Below are 17,426 nucleotides of genomic sequence, written 5' to 3'. Positions count from 1 at the left end.
CAAGGAAAGGCTACCCACTCTCTCCAAATCTCTTCAATACAGTATCTGAAGTCCTATCTAGAGCAATAAGACAACAAAAGAGTTTAAGGGGGTAGAAATTGAAAAGGAAGAAGTCAAAGTAGCATTAGTCGCAGATGAAATGACAGTATATATAAGTGTCCCCAAAAGTTCTACCAGGCAATGCCTACAATTGAAAAACACTTCAGCAAAGTGGCTGGATACAAAGTTAACAAAAATCAGTAGCACTCCTGTATACAAAAGACAAACTGCCTGAGAAAGAATTAGGGAAACAACACCCCTCACAATAGCCAGAAAAAAAAACCCACAAAGTATCTTGGTGTTACCCTAACCAAGCAAGTTAAAATCCTATATGAAAATTAAAAAAACAAAATAAAACCTTAAAGCCTCTGAAAAAAGAAATTGAAGAAGATAACAAAAGATAGAAAGATCTCTCATGCTCACGGATCAGTAGGATCAACATAGTAAAAGTTGCCATATTACCAAAAACAATCTACAGATTCAATGATATCCCCATCAAAACATCAACACAATTCCTTACAGACCTTGAAAGAATAGTTCTCAGCTTCATGTGAAAAAATAAACAGAATTGCTAAAACAATCCTGTAAAATAATAGATCTTCAGGAAGTTTCTCCATCCCTTATCTCAAACTATACTATAAAGCAATAGTAATAAAAACAGCATGGTACTATTATAGAAACAGACTGGTGAATCAATGGAATTGAAGCGAAGGCTCATAGATAAACCCACAAAAATATGGACACATGATTTTTCACAAAAAAGCCAAAACCATGCAATGGAAAAATGGCAACATCTTCAACAAATGGTGCTGGTCTAACTGGAAGTTTACATGTGGAAAAATGAAAATAAATCCATATTTATCATCCTGCACTAAACTAAAGTCCAAGTTGATCAAAGACTTTTAACATAAAACTAGACACACTAAATCAGTTAGAAGAAAAAGTGGGGAAAAGCCTTTATCACATTGGCATAGAATATAACTTCCTGAAAAGAACACCAAGAGCACTGGTTCTAAGATCAACAACTAATAAATAGAATTTCATGAAACTAAAACCTTCTATGAATCAAAGAACTCTGTCAATAGAACAAATAAAAAGAGCCTGAGAAAAGATATTCACCAACCTTAACAGCAGAGAAGGCTAATTAACAAAATATAAAAAGAGCTCAAGAAATTAAACTCCAACAAACCAAATAATCCACTTTAAAACTGGGATACAAAACTAAACAGAGTATTCTCCACAGAGGTATAGCAAATGGTGGAAAAACATTTAACTAAATGCTAAATATCAATAGTCATCATGGAAATGCAAATCAAAATGACTTTGATATTCCATCAGAATGGATAAGATCAAAACCTGAAGAGACAGCACATGATAGTGAGGATGTGGAGAAAAGGAAACACTCCTCCATTGCTGGTGAGAGTGCAAACTTATACGACCACATTAGAAATCATTCTGATGCTTTCTCAGACAATTGGAAATAGTGCTACTTCAAGTCTCAGATATATTCTTCCTGGGCATATTTCCAAAAGATGCTCCACCATTCAATAAATACATTTGCTCAATTATGTTCACAGCATCTATATTCATAATAGCCAGAATCTGGAAGCAACCTATATGTCTCTCAATGAAACAACGGTTACAGAAATTGTGGTACATTGACACAGTTGAATGCTACTCATGTGTTAAAAACAGGGAAATCATGAAATTTTCAGGGAAATGGGATGGAACTAGAAAAGATTATTCTGAGTGAGGTATACCAGAATCAGAAAGACATGCATGGTATATACTCATTTATAAGTGGATAATAGCCATAATACAGGACAAACATACTACAATCCACAGACGTAAAGAAGCTAAATAAAAAGGAGGACCCTATGGAGGATGCTCAATTCTCATTGAAAAGGGCAAATAGAATCGATACCAGATGTGAGTGAAGAGAGGGAACAGGATGAGAGCCTAACATACATGTCCTCTGAAAGACTCAACCCAGTAGGGGATTGAAACAGATGCTAATACTCACAACCAAACTTTAGGCAGAGCACAGGGAATCATAGGAAAGAGTAGGGGGATAGAAAGACTCAGAGATGACAGGAGCTCCATAAGAAGACCAACAAGGCCAACAAATCTGGGATTGTGGGGACATGCAGAGACTGATGCATGCACCTAAGACCGTTCATGTATAGGACCTATACCCCTGCTCAGATGTAGCTGATAGGCAGCTCAGTCTCCATGTGGGATCTATAGTAAGGGGAGCAGGGGCTGGCTCTGAACTGGACTTTGTTGCCTGCTTTTTGATCACTTCCCCATGGTGGAGGAAGCATTGGTATACAACAAAGGAAGAGGATGTAGACAATCCTAGTGAGATTTGATAAGTTGGGGTCAGCTGCTAGGAGAGGAGGGCTCCTTCTATCTGATAAAACGAGACAAGGGGGAAAGAGGAATGGAGGATGAGATGAGGAAGAGACAAGGGAGGAGGCTACAATTGAGATGTTAAATTATTTTTAAATTTTATTTATTACAATTTATTCACTTTGTATGCCCACTGTAGCCCCCTCTGTCATCTATTCCCAGTCCTACCCACCCTCTTTCTCTTCTCCTATGCCCTTTCCCTAATTTGATAGGGAACTAACTCCTCCCCTTCTATCTGACCCTAGCTTATCAGGTCTCATCAAGGAAGGTTGCATCATCATTCTCTGTGGCCTTGCAAGGCTTCACCCCCAAGAGGAGTGATTAAAGAGCCAAGTTCATGTCAGAGAATAAATTACAAAAAAAAACAAATTTAAATAAAAAATAAATTAAATGTGTATAAAATGAATGAATAAAGTTTAAAAAAAACACAACAGGTTGGAAGAATGTCACACCCCTGCAATTCAATGACTCAGAAAGCTCAGACAGAGTTAATGTCATGAATACATGCCCCTAAAAATTAAATATACTCTCTGCCAAATTTCAAATGCAAGATGTAGATGAAGATCACCACAAAAAAATATGCTTACACAGACAGAACAAAACTAAACTAAATAAAAACCCAACACCCTACATTCCAGACTCAGCAGCCAATGATGATGATGTTGATGCCAGGCATGTTGGCCTAAATTTTACCCCAACCCTCAACTGGAGTTAGACCTGTAAGTGCAAAACCTTGCTGGTGTACATACTTACATGACTTTCAGGACAGTCTGGGATACACAGAAACTTTTTCATTCAATGTCAAAACCAGAAATATCATCTTCTCTGGGAGCTTTTTTGATTGAATCAAATAATTTCTGACCAAATTCACTATTGGCTTGTGAATCCCATGATGAAAATGTAGCCTAACTTCAGTGATTCTAAAATTTGGCAATAACTCATACACTGTTTAAATGTCCAAAGTCTCTTCTGACATATAAGAATATCTCTTGACTGCCACATCAGAAGCAAGTTACATCATTCAAACATAGATGCACAGAATACCCCTTCCCATTCCAGTACAGAGGAATGTATACATAGCGAGGGAAGACTGTACCAAGGAAAGAAGACCAGCAAGGAAAACAGCAAATCCTGTTGCTGTTTCATAAGGTTTAGAGGGTCCTATCTATGCAACGTCTCATACATCTCTCAGATTGGTTACTTCCACTCCCTATAGGCAGCACTCTATGGCCGGTGTCTCATAACTTAGGTATCTCAACATCTTGAAGTGTCAAGATGCAACTCAGGCTTCACCCTCACGGCTTCATGCAATGAACATTTACAGTATCTTCACTGGTAATCTGACTCTGCCAAACACAGATGGCTGGCACCGTGCTGAACAGAAACCACAAAGAATCTATTATGTTAAATTTTGCATCTTTCTTGTTTTCAGAAAACGCACAACATGGGTGAGCCTGTCAATTTGGATACAAAATTGGGATGAACTGTGCCACACTTAAACCAATTGGAGCAGGCTTTATATGAAGTTCATTCCTGGCACTAGGAATCACTTTGAGTCCTCTTTCCATTAACAGAAGAATTAGCAGGAAGGCATTTACTCTATGAATATCATTTTAGGCTTCAAATGCAGAGCTAGGACCTTTTCTTTGATGGTGATAATCTCCTTGAAAAATTCTACCTCTCTTTCATCACATGACTGCCGTTTGAAACAACCTAGTAATGATTTTCTCTACAAACCAAAGTACAGTTATTTCTGCTCCACTTGTCTCTTTCTTTCCCTGTGGTCCTGAATGTCTCTCTAATAATAACCATTCAATAGATTCAATATTCCATCTAAGAAATCCTGTCCATCATTTTTTAATTCTGCCTTACTCAATTTCAAGGCACGGGCAGAATAAGTATGATTTGCAGATAAAATATCACACAAATGACCTCTAGCTTAATTTTCCATAGAGTCTATTGTGCACCGAAATCCTATGACATGGACTTCCTCTGTCTGCAATACTCTCAATACCCGGATCTTCTAGGTCCTACCAGAACAGCCAATGAAGCTCTGTTTACACCTTTGTAATGCTTTTGCCATCTTAAGTCCTGATGTTTTCCACAGTCCTTTAAAAGAAAATATTCCAAGATTCTGTCCAGCAGTAAAATCACTCTTTGCATATAACTTTTTGTTCTAATTTGCTACTTTGATGTTGTGACTAAATCCCCTAACTAAAAGGATCTCAGGTCATGAATGGATTTACACGCTTAGTATGGTACTGTCAGATCACAGTCCATCATTTTGGGAGTTTAGCATAGAAAGTCAATTTTGAAGAAAATTAAGGCAAAGAGCCATGGGCAAATGTTTCCTGGGTCATTTTCTTGCTTCATCACGGTCCCACGGAGACAAGCCATTAGAGTCTGGCAGTAGACTTTCTGGTGTTCCCTATCTCTAGGTGTGTTGTAATCCCAGTTGAGGCAGGTGAGGGGAAAGCCATTCTTAATCTCATTAGGGAGGACGGAAGACCTCCTGTCCGTTCCCAGCGCATTCTTTCTCGCTTCAAAGAGAACCCATCCCGTTCCTCGGTAGTCAGGAGGGCCTGCAAGAGTTGCTGGCAATCATCCCAAGTGGGCTGGTGTGAGAATAGAACAGATTCAAAAAAAATCAGTTAGAGCTTGAGGATTTTCAGAAAAGGGGGTTGTGGGCCTTCCACTTATTGATTTCCATCATCATCAGGGGGCCCATAGGCCTGCAAAGGAAGGGCCATGGAGTCTGGCTGAGTTGCTCGGCGACTCCACATTCCCACCCATGGATCACTTTCACTTTCAGAATCTGGTGGCGACTACATCAGTGCAGAGGGACTGCTGGCAGCACTCTCGCTTTCAGAATCTGGTGTTGCTGAGGGACCGGTGGCACCCTGCTGCAGATCTGCTGGGGGATTAGTGGGGAAAAGCTGGTGGATCAAGAAGGTCAAAGAAACAACAATGATAGAGACAAAGAGAGCATGACCGGAAATTCAGATAAGGATGCCCTTATGGGTGGTATTACGGAATTCTGATTGAGAACAGATGGGAGGAGGACCATCACGGACCTGGCCTCCCCATATGGAAAGGCTGCCTCCTGGCAGCCGACTCCTACAGGTGGGAGGAGGACCATCACAGACCTAGCCTCCCCAGATGGAATCTGGAGCGTCCTCCAGTTCCCAGATACAGAGTGGTATACCAGAAATCAGACTAGCCTGTTCTGAGCTCGACTTCCAAACCCAGTCTGATGAGGGATGGGAAGGGGCACGCTCTTTTCCAGCCAATGCACCAAAAATGTAAGACCTGGTGTCTCACTGCTCAGGATCGTGCCCTTCCCAGGACTCTCAAAGACCACAGCTCGATGCAAAATCAAGAGGTTTTATTGCTATTGCAATAGGGTCACCCCTCCAAAGATAGGAGCCAACCATGAACATGCAAAGCACAGGGTTTTTATACCTTAAAATCAGGTCACTTTTGCTCTATAGTTTACAGCTGGTTGTAGATAGTTTACAGCTGGTTGTTTCTCAGAACAGTTCACCCCGCCTTCAAGAGCTCTCTGCACCTGGTTTCAATTCAAAGAATCACAATTGTTTCTCATTCCCAGGTGGTCCCTCAGTTCTTCCAGAGTTCATGAGTTCAATTCCCAGCAAACACATGGTGGCACACAACCATCTATAATGAGATCTGGTGTCCTCTTCTGGTGTGCAGGTGTACGTGAAGACAACATTGTAATAAAATAAATGAATATTAAAAAATTCAGAGACACGCCTGCCACTGCTTGCAGGAATGCTGGGATGACAGGCATGTGCCACCACACTGGCTGTTTTTTAATATTTGAAAAAAATTTATTATCTGTGTCTGACTCCCAATGCTGTAATCAAAGACGCAGAGACCCAAGAATACCTTCTCCAAATGCAAGGGACTGGACATGATTTAATGAAGCAGCACCTGTAGCTCCTGATGTGGTGACTTCTGGGAAAGGTGGCTGAGCAATGACCTCATGCAGCTCCTGGCCAATTGTGGGACACTATGGCATGGCAGGGAGACCAGGGGAAATGCTGTGTGGGCTCTGAGGATGGTGATGGTCTACAGCTGCCTGCAGCAGCATGAAGAGGCTTTCTGAGCCTCCTACTTCCAGGCTCCTTGCCAAGCAACCAGTGAGTGAAGCTGAGGAACTCAGGCACTTTATATTGGGAACAGCACGTGGTAGATACTGGGATTTGTAGATGGCACTCAGGCCATCCATGTAGGATACTGGGAAGCAATCCCAGTATGCATCACAATGCCAGAATGGCATTTATATAGTTCTCAGCTACAATCCCAGAAGTCCATGCTCCGAAGCCATATTTGTAGTTATCAGGCAGGTGGACCTCTGCTGCAATGAATCTTGGGATGATTGGCACTTCCATGATCAGGGAGCACTCCGAAGGGAGTGCTGAAGGAATATAAGTCTGTCTGTGACTAGAAACTTTGTGTTTACATCCCCGGAGAAGCGGCCAGGCCGGGGAGATGGTGGGTCGGCCTAAGAGCCTTTGAGCCAGGAAGTCTCTGGCTCCCCGCATGGTGGATACGGAAGCAAAGCCTGAAGGGGTGGGACTTCCAATAACCTGTGCCACTGTCAGGACTGGTTTTCCCTTGTCAGCATCCTTCTTATCCCAAGCTGTTTGCTTAAACTTTGAGTCCCACTCACACGGGGAGGCTGTCCATCTTCCTGTCTCCCTGAAGTCCCTGAGCGGCTTGTGCATGAGGTTCCCACCATGTCTGCATGCATCCTGGAGGAGGTGGGTGCACGCTGCCAGGGGTTCAGGTTGTGCATGAGCTTGTATAGGTTTTACAGGTGCCCTCTGCTGGCCTGCAGGTAAGCTAGCAGGCAGGACACTATAAATAATTTTCAGATGCTGGAGACTGATTAGGTAAGGTGCTCTATTCTTAGTGATTAGGGTGCTTGGTCTCAGTACATAAGGATCTGGCCATATCTGTGGACCTGAAAGCATACACACATGCTTAACAGTGTATAAATAGTGTTTAGGGTGCAGGGGGCTGAGTAGCTAAGTGCTCTGTGCTTAGCAGTTAGGATTTTTGGAACTCAGTACATAAGGATCCTGCCACCTCTGCTGGCCTGAAGGCATACACACATGGGCAAAGACAAAAAGGAGGAGGATAAAGAAGAGAAAAGGAATGAAGAAAAGTAAGAAAGACATCTGTGTGGTTTTACAGAAAAACTCCCAGCTAATGGAAACATGGATACTATTTGGTGTTGATTTGCTTTATCTGAACCAACATACACAGTTAAATGTGCAGGTATTCTATAATGATATGAATAATTGATGTTTTTCTACATGTTAAATAAAATATTTTCAGCCAGAAGGAAAGTGTGGAACATGGCAAAACAATGAAAGACCCCCGAAGGTTGTCTTCCATCAGGGAGACCCCGTACCCAAAGATCAACGAGTCCAGTTGTTCGGATGCAACCAGCAAGAGGCTTTATTGAGTACACGGGTACCCGGGGCGACCAAGTCTCTTGGAAGACTTGCGTGCCTCTCGGTTGGGGTGACAGGTTTTTATAGGGCTCGGGAGCAGGAAGCGCGGTTACAGAAGCGAGAAGCATAGTTACAGGGGTCTGATTGGGTGGTTTGAACAAAGCCTTATTAAGTCACGTACCCAGAACAGAGAAGGCGGGAAGGCAGATTGTGAGCCGAGTCACGTACCCGGAACCGGGAAGGCGGGAAAGAATGCAGCGAGGTAGCTCTCCCCTCAGGGAACTTACTGCTATACCGCGCCTACTCTACATAGTGTTAACAATCACTGCTTATCTTTTGGTCTCTCAACAACATATTATACTTAGAGTCTGTATCAAATAAGAATGGTTTGGTAAACTTTTTCAGAGGAAGCGTCTCCTCTTCAAAGCCAAGAACTATCACTGTCTTAAGGCATTTTCTCAAGGCACCTACAACCCTCCCAGTACCCAAGAGAGTCTTAATTCCATAAATTCTGGATTGACAATTTTAATTCCTCACTTCCTGTTTTGTTATCTGAAAATAATACACCATACCCAGCAAATATTTCTATAAAGATTAAACAACAAAAAAAATGGTGTGATGACCATTTGTGAGTCCATTTACAACGTATGGAATGTAGTGTATGCAGTGGCCTATGCCCTCCATAAAATACTGTTGAGCAAAACAGAAATGGGTCTAAAGAAGACTAAAACAAGCAGGGGCTTCTACAATGGCAGGGAAGCCTTATTCATAAGCACAGGACCATTAGGATCTAACATCATTGGTAAGTAATTTACTGTGGTCAAGCCAATACATTTATTTTCCTTATAATTAAATATATAACTTTAAATGGAAAAAGTTCTCTCACAGGCTATTTGTCTATATTGGTAATTATCTTACATGGTTTGGGGACTGAAAGCACTGATTTGAAGACATTAAATTTAAATATATTTCAGCAAATATTTTCCTAGGGTGAGATGAACTTCTGTCTCTAACATGAACTCAGTGGCTGGCTCTTTGAATACCTACCCTGAGCAGCCTGGCCAAGCCACAGAGGAAGGCAATATAGCCAGTCTTGATGAGACCTGATAGGCTAGGGGCAGAAGGAAGGGGAGGAGGACCTCCTCTATCAGTGGACTTAGAGAGGGGCTTGGGAGGAGGCTACAGATGGAATACAAAGTGAATAAAATGTAATAATATAAAAAATAAAAATTTAATAAAAATGACAAAGAAGTCATAAAAAGATGTATGGGTAATCAATCTAAAATATAACAAGTTAAAAAAACTGAAATTTTAATATTTTCATTCAATATGTCCAATGACATAAGATACAGACAAAGGGATCATATACAAAGCAGCCATTTCACCTAAAATACAATCTATATTTATGACACAAAACTTTAAGAAGATCCTTTGTGGACAATAAATAGCTTGTCCTGCAGTCAGCAGTAATTGAAAAGTAAATGCTTTCACAGATTATTGAGTATTAATAAGGTAAGATGAAGGTGAAACCAAAACTGTGTTTCCATTATTAAGTTTTAGAACACAGACAGTGCTCATGATCCTGGGCCATATCTCAAGATATTAGTGATAAGTATAATGCGAGGGTTTCAAACCAACAAGATATAAACTTAGGACTCATTTAAACTTACAAGCTTTCAAGGACGGTATCATTGAGAAAATGGCGAGCAAGTCAATTGAACTTTTCATTCAGTCAATGATAAGTAAATGAAAGAAGTGTGAATGTTTAGTATACTATGTAATTTTTAGTATTATGGGAATCAGTAATATTTGACATTGATATTGACATAGTCTGTAATCATGGCTTGTAGTCATAGTATATTAGGTAAGTTAGTACATCTCTTATACTCATAACTGTCTACCTATATAGAAGTTCTTTAACACAAGTTATTAATTAGTTAACAATATTAGGTTACATTATTAATTTTCAAAAGTTGATTTTTTTTGCTATCAAGTTAATACTGGTGTCTCAACAGAAATATGGAATATTTCCCTTTTATTTATCCTTTTCCTTTCTGTGGAATACTTTGAGGAGTATCTCAGTGAGTACTTTGGGACCCTTGTAGAATTCATGCTGAATCTCTGGACTAGGCTTGCATTATTTTATTTTTACATTTAATGGAGAAATTTAAATTACTGTTTTTATCCTGTTTGTGATGTGTCTGTTTAAATAATTTACTTCATCTTGATTTAATGTTGTTAGATTTTATAATTCGAGAAATCTATTTTTTTTTACAATTTAAAGTTTAGTTGAATGAAGATGTTTAAAATATGAACCTATGATTCTCTGCTTTCCTTAGTGAACACTGTAGTGTCTGTTAGATCAGGATTGATGCAGTTGACATGGAATTAAAAGACAGAAGACAGGCATTTCCAGATGGAGGATTTTTCTCTCAAACAGAACACTGATGCACTAGTCTTTGGAGGGGGGAAGGGGAGATTCTGTGCTGTAGTACATGGGCTGCAAGTTTTAAGTGGCTTGATGGGAGAACATATCATGGTGATTCAGTGTATAAATTTCTGGACTTAGTCCTGCCTCTGAGGTTTCATTCATGAATTATGGGTGCTGGCAGTTATTCTTGAGCATTGGGTAGTTTTGGAGGAAGCATTTTCCATTCGGAGATTTTTTTTCTTTGTTAATGTTTCTATTGCTATGATCCAACATTGTGTTTTGTGTGTGTGTGTGTGTGTGTGTGTGTGTGTGTGTGTGTGTGTGATAACAATGAAAAAAAGACACCACAATTTTACAAAAGAGCCATGAGGAATGTATGGGAGTTTTTGGAAGGAGGAATGAGGAGAGGTAATGGTGAAGTTATATTATGCTTGAAGTTATATCAGAATTGAAAAATAATAGAAATAAAAATAAATCAAATCACTATCATTGATATATTAAACTTTCTTGAAGGCAGCAAAAATTCTAATCAATTTTTTCTGTTTAACAATCTTTGCCACTTTGTTGTAAAATTGAGTCTGTTACTGCTGAGGTTTTACTGGAACATGTTTATTAATTCCCATTATTATTTTATTTTGGTGTCATCCTTAGATTAAAAAATTATTATTATTGGTTGCTTTCATTCTTATATTTAACTATAACTTAACTACAATCACTTAGAACGTTCAGTTTCCTTATGAAAAGAAATATGTTGTTTATCCTAGAAAACATATATACAGATAGCATTATAAAAATCAGCAGTTTATATTTCAAAATACATGTGTATATATAACACATGAAATAACAATGAAGAAAGAAGCTGTGAATTTGAAGGTGAGCAGATGGGAACATGTGGGAAGGCCTGGAGGGAGAAAAGAGAAGGAAGAAACTTTGTAATGAAAATATAGTCTTAAAATAATTTGTAAGTGTTAATATCCAGGAGTCAATACCCAGGGTGGAAAAACTGAGGCAGGTGAATTCAGGGTCAGGACTGATATTTGTGTCTTTCTGTCTACCTAAACTTAATTTATTAGGGCATTTGATGAGGAAGTAAATAGTTTTATTTAGGTGTGAACACTCAACCTCCAGACTTGCAGCCTGTAACTTTACCAGCTGAGTCACTTAAGGCTTTCAGCTCTCTATGCCACCAAAATCACTCTTTCCCTAATGTCTATATTGTTTAACAACAGGTGGTCTTAATTAGATTGACAAAGAGCTCCAGGCTTGTTGAATCAGAGACTCTCTTCAGGGCTCTATAGGCTCAGTGGCAATCCTCTGTCCTCTCTCTGAGTAGGCTCAGAGGGCTGGTAGAGGTTTAGGGCCCATTAACCCTCTGCAAATGAAAAAGAAATGGGGAGAAAAAAGCGAGGTCTCAGGCACATAAGCTCACTGAAAAAAAAAGTGGATGGAACAGGAAATTTTACTAAGAAATTCCCACAAGCTTACATACAATGATGATGTTGATTTCAGCTAGCATCTCCCTTGTTGAAACTGTAGCATGTTCAGGCTACCCTTGGGGTAGAGATCTTTGGTCACTTGGTTCACTTATGCATGCATATAAACAAATGATCAGACATATAAACCTGTATATATTCATGCACATATTGCATGGATGATAAAAAGGATCTCCTTACAGCCAGAAAATTGACATACACTCATGTGACGTACAAAAATCATATATTTCATACAAACACATCAATATATGTATTTACATACTCACAATTCACAGATGAAGCAAATTCCAGTGGGCTTCTATCCTGCTATTGTCTGTTCATAGCTTTTATATGTCTGAGACAAAGGAATTATTTCATAGTAAAAAATGATTACAGATTGAAATACCCAGATTCGAGTCCCCAAATGACCGACAGGCTTTGAGTCCGATGTAAAACACACAAGGGTCCTTTATTACAAACTCAAGCTGAGTGCTGCCTTTACAAGACCAAAGGGGCAAGTGACCCTTGACTCCAGGGGAATAGGGTTTTTATGGAGACAAAACACAAGCAGGGAAGTTCAGGTCTTGGCATTACAGGATTGGGTGAAAGGGTCTCTAGGGGAACTGACCTTTAAAATTATTGGTTTGTTTTTAGGCACCAAAACTGCAAACGGTTAGGTCTGGCTACCTGGGGGACACCTGACTCCCACCATACTACCCTGTTACATGCAGGTTAGGCTGTAACAAGAGGGAGTTAACACATCCATGGGCTTTCTTAGGGGCTATGTGACCCTAATCACACTCTAAGGTTTATCTGGGTGGGGGACTGTTGCTGGACCTCTGCTCTGAAAGAACTGTGATTTTGCCCATCCCAGAAATTAACTCTAAGTTTTTGAACCTCTCAAGATAAAGATGAATTTGAACATGGAACAGGTTATATGTATTTTCATTAAAACTATACATTTCATATTTGTGAATCCATTATAGAAATTCATAGCAACAAAAGTTGACAAGGGTTAAAGGTCGACAGAGTCCAAGAGGTTACAAGAAGATATATGTCCCCATTATATTTTGGGTTTTGTGAAAAGTAAACTTTACTATATTTATGGTGTATAAAGGAATTAATGAAGCCATCACTAGAGCGAGAGCTTATCTTAAGCTACAAATCTGTTTCAAGCTTTTCTCCTAGTGAGGCATCTGGAAGCATCCAGAAAGGTATTTATTGCTGCCATGAAATTGAAAACTTGTTTTAAAAGTTCTTCAAAAAGTTAACTTCTAAGACTGTTTTAGTCAAATCAGGAATTCCAAAATCAGAAATTAATTCATGTGAACAGCAGTGCATCTTCATTAAGATCCCATAGGAAGTTTTTCCAATCAGAGATGGTAAAAACCCAGAAAGTGAGTGTTTGTCACAAGCCAGAATTGTTTAAGAGACACAGTAGCACTGAATAAAGGAGTGTCAGAGTTTGGAAGCAATTCTGGGGTGCATCGGGGTACAGAGCTTACAAAATACCAGCTCTCCCTTCCAGAAAGCTCAGATGTCTATGGAACTTCCCAAAATGAATGGCTCTTAGTTTCAAAAATTAAAAAAAAAAGTAAATAAAAGTTTCAAAAAAGTAATCATGGTCTAAGAAAGCATTGCAAATGGAGAGCACACTAAATTAATATTCCAGCTCCTCATTTTTAGAAAGAGAGGGACTATATTTTGCCCTTTCTTTTCCTTGAATTTTATTCAATCCCATCAACTAAAAATGTAAGGAAAGAAATATTGGTGATTTTATTTATTGTTTCCTATGTTTATCAGTTATAATTTCATCATTACCCCTACTTTTTCTTCCTTTCAGACACTCCCATAAACACACATTTTTTTTCCAGTGTAACGATAGCTATAATGAAATAAAATCTTATATCAAAATGCCTGATCCTCTCTCTCTTAAATGTTGTACTCCTTCCTTCTCAATTACAAATAAATAAATAAATAAATAAAAGTTTCTAAAATTTCTGATAAAGATCACACTTATCTGTGAATATAATAGATATTTAGGATGAGGTTAGGAATTTTTAGGTTGGTTATTGCCAAGATATATGTGCCTTTACTTCATCCTTAGTGTTATCGTGTGATGCTGATCATTGTTGTGGTTCATAGGCATCATAGCAATGTAGAACTGTTGCTTGACATCTTATTGATATTTTACCATCTTCCCTTTTTTATTTCTCTCAATCTCATCTCCTGGATTATTATAACCCCCTCATGTTTTTCCCATTTCCTCTTTGAAATCACTTACACCCTTCTGTATTCTACTACCCCCACAACAGTACAACTCTCACCTTGGAAATGGTCCCTTTCCTTTCCTGGTTTTTGCAGTTACTGCCGGATATAGACTCATATCTGAGTACATACATACTCAGGTTTCAGCTAGGAATCTTATAAGAGAAAACATGTGAAGTTTGTCTTTCTGAGTTTGAATTACCTCAGATAACAGGATTTTTTTCTAGTTCTACCCATTTAGCTGCAAATTTTATTTTCTCAAATATTGTATTTTAAAATCATGAAATAATGAACCAATATGTACTTTATTTTTGAGGTCATAGTATAATTACATACTTTTCTAGCTTCTCTTTACTTCCCTCCAAATATTCCCAAATACCTTTCCTTCTTTCTTTCAAATTCATAATCTTTTTTCATGAATTCATGTTATGTCAATATATGTTTGACACAGACTTCTAATTATAAGTTGCTTAGTCTAGTAATGTGACTTCTATGCATGTTTTCTGGGCTGGTTGTTTGCTTTTGGATAAGTAACTGATTTTCTGCCCTTTCCTGGGAAGAATATTTATCCCACTGTCAGCCTTTATTAGTTCCCTGTAAATTTTTGTGTAGGACTGAGGCCACTGGTTTCTTCCTGGCGAATGTTCTATTAGCATTTTTCAATGTTTAGTTCATGTTTACGCAGAGATATTGGTAAGCCTTTTTTCTTTTTTTTTAATATTGGTAAGTCTTCTGGGTGTAGCTTCTGGTATGACTAGGAGACACACTACCAAAACATACTCTCATCCTCTGCCTTATATAAATTTTTTCATCACCTGATCTGCATGATCACTGAGCCTTAGATCTCAGAATTATTTTGTAGATGTATCAGGTGTGAGTGTTCTCCAGAAATCTGCATTGTGATTGGTGTGGTCATCAGTCATGACTTGTTGTTGCAAAGAAAAGCTTCTTTCATCAGCAGTGAACTATACTTATCTGTGTGCATTATTAAAAATATTTAGATTGTAACATGTTTATATTCATGCATGGGTTTACATGTATTATAGGAATTTTATGTAAATAATTCACAGTATGATTGCTTAAAACTCTTTCACAAATATTTATTGTTATTTCACTCACTTCCTTCTTTTATATTTATTCACCTTCATCTTTAAAATAACTTTCACACATTATTCCAAGCGGATCAATTTTTCTCTGCCATTGTATTGCACACCCAACATGTTTTCTTGTTTCTACAGTTATTCTGTGGTGAATATTCACATGTGAACATTTGGAGCTAGATGCACCAGAGTAGAGAATGATAAATATTTGACTTCTGGATATGGGTTACCTAAATTATAAATTTTCTACTTACATGTATTGATGTGTATGATATTTTTCTTATCCATTTATCATGTTAAAGATATTTATGAGTTTCCATTTCCTACCTATTGTGACTAAAATAGCAATGAAGGTGACTGAGCAAGTATTTCTAGAGTGAGTTGTCGAGTCATTTTTACATATATCTATGAAAAGTGAGCAGGTTCAGATGGTAGATTTATTTTTCCCTTTTAGAAAATCCTCTACACTTTTTTCTGGAACGGTTTAACTTGTTTAAAATCTCCCGCCCCCTTCCAGAGACCAGTTTTCTTACCTATTCTATAGAAGAATCTCAAACACCACCCAAAGCTCTGTTATACTCCCCAAAATAAAAAAGAGAACAAGTATTTAACTCATGTACTATTTATCTCAATTACTATCATATAATTACATTTTGAATATTAATATTGTCCACAAATTAATAAGTAACATTCATAACTTACTAACATGTGTTTTCAGCAGCAGCTTCTATTCTGAAATACAATGCCTAAGATTGTGAGACAAGGTGAGGTGCTCTTATTCTTGTTTAAATATACATTTCAAAAAGTTTCTTAAAAATAGGTAAATAATTTAATTTTAGTATACTAATGGGTTTATTACAAAGCTAATACATCAAAAAGATCAATTTTTAATTGCTATTTTTTTGTTTTTAATACATCTAAAAGAGTTTTTATCAGGTATTAAGAGAATAATATATCACTTTGGGAAAAAGATGCATCCCAGCAGCCCTGCACTGGAGGTCAAGATGGAGAAGACCTCCACAGCCACCATGGCTTTTCCCTTGGTGCTCTGGTAGACAGGGATGAAGGTGACCCAGACACTAAGGAACACCAGCATGCTGAATGTCAGGAAATTGGCCTCATTGAATGTGTCAGGCAGGTTTCTCACCAGAAAAGCCACAGTGAAGCTCCCTAGGGCCAGGGTTCCTAAGTAGGCCAGCACACAGTAGAAAGCAGTAACTGAGCCCTTATTGCATAAAATGATGACATGAGCATGTTTAGAGTGTTCATCTATGTCCATATAGGGAGGCAATGTTCCCAGCCAGACTCCCAAGAGAATGAGTTGGATCAGAACACAGATGGGAATGACAGCATTATAGACACCTGAGACAAACAACCTTCTCATTATTCTTCCTGGCTTCATGACCCTAAAGGCCAGAATTACAGTTATAGTTTTTGCCAAAACAGTGGAAACAGCCAAGGTGAACACAAGTGCAAATGTTATTTGTTGCAGTATGCAGGAGGTTGTGTTTGGGCAGCCAATAAGGAAAGAGCAGAGGAGGCAGAAGAGGATGGAGATGAGCAAGATGTAGCTGAGAGTCCGGTTATTGGCCTTAACAGTAGGTGATTCTCAGTGTTTGGAAAGATTGCCAGAACTGCAATTATGCTGATGGAGAAGCACAGAGCTATGCAGGCCAAAGCCATGCCCAGAGGATCCTCAAAGGAAAGGAAGGTCACTGCTTTGGGTAGGCAGTGGTTTCTCTCGGGGCTTGGGTACTCTTGAGTTGGGCAAGGGATGCACTCCTGCTGATCTGTGTGGAGAAATCATTTTCTGTGGATCAACATTTCACCTTATATAAGTATCTATTCATTGCACATTTAATTCATTAGAATGCTTTCCAATGATGTGTGTATCTTGTCATATCCTGCTTCCTGTTACTGCCAAGGACATGAACTCTTTATAATTCCCATTTCTACTGTATATTTTGTTTAATTAAAATAAGCTTTCTGCTCAACAGCTTAACCTCTTTCACTAGAGCAGTGAAATCTATTTTACTCATATTGAGATAAAGTAATAATGTCAAGTAAGCCTGAAATTGTTTTTTTTTATACTTTGAGTTTCTATGTATGTGTACATTTTATTTTGATGACATCAGTGTATAAAATGCACTTCTTTGTTTCCATCATCATGAGTTCATCTCATTTTTCTTGTTAATCACTGTTTCAATGGATATTTGTT

General features: G+C 38.5%; 1 protein-coding gene across 7 annotated transcripts in view; it reads right to left on the bottom strand.

Moving 5' to 3' along the window:
- The window catches only part of LOC132650979 (cytochrome P450 3A1-like), an 800,659-nt gene that overhangs the window by 404,406 nt on the left and 378,827 nt on the right, over nucleotides 1-17,426 (bottom strand). The window contains exon 4 of one of the 7 annotated variants that reach the window (XM_060376301.1): nucleotides 11,056-11,269. The exons of the other annotated variants lie outside the window; for them this stretch is intronic. Coding sequence (XP_060232284.1) covers nucleotides 11,071-11,269 — 199 coding nt within the window. The 3' untranslated portion in view covers nucleotides 11,056-11,070. Of the gene's footprint in view, nucleotides 1-11,055; nucleotides 11,270-17,426 lie in introns of those variants that run through there. 7 annotated transcript variants of the gene reach the window in all.

This window comes from Meriones unguiculatus (assembly GCF_030254825.1).
Source record: "Meriones unguiculatus strain TT.TT164.6M chromosome 13 unlocalized genomic scaffold, Bangor_MerUng_6.1 Chr13_unordered_Scaffold_37, whole genome shotgun sequence".
Taxonomy (NCBI): Eukaryota; Metazoa; Chordata; class Mammalia; order Rodentia; family Muridae; genus Meriones; species Meriones unguiculatus.
This window is presented reverse-complemented; position numbering and strand designations above follow the sequence as displayed.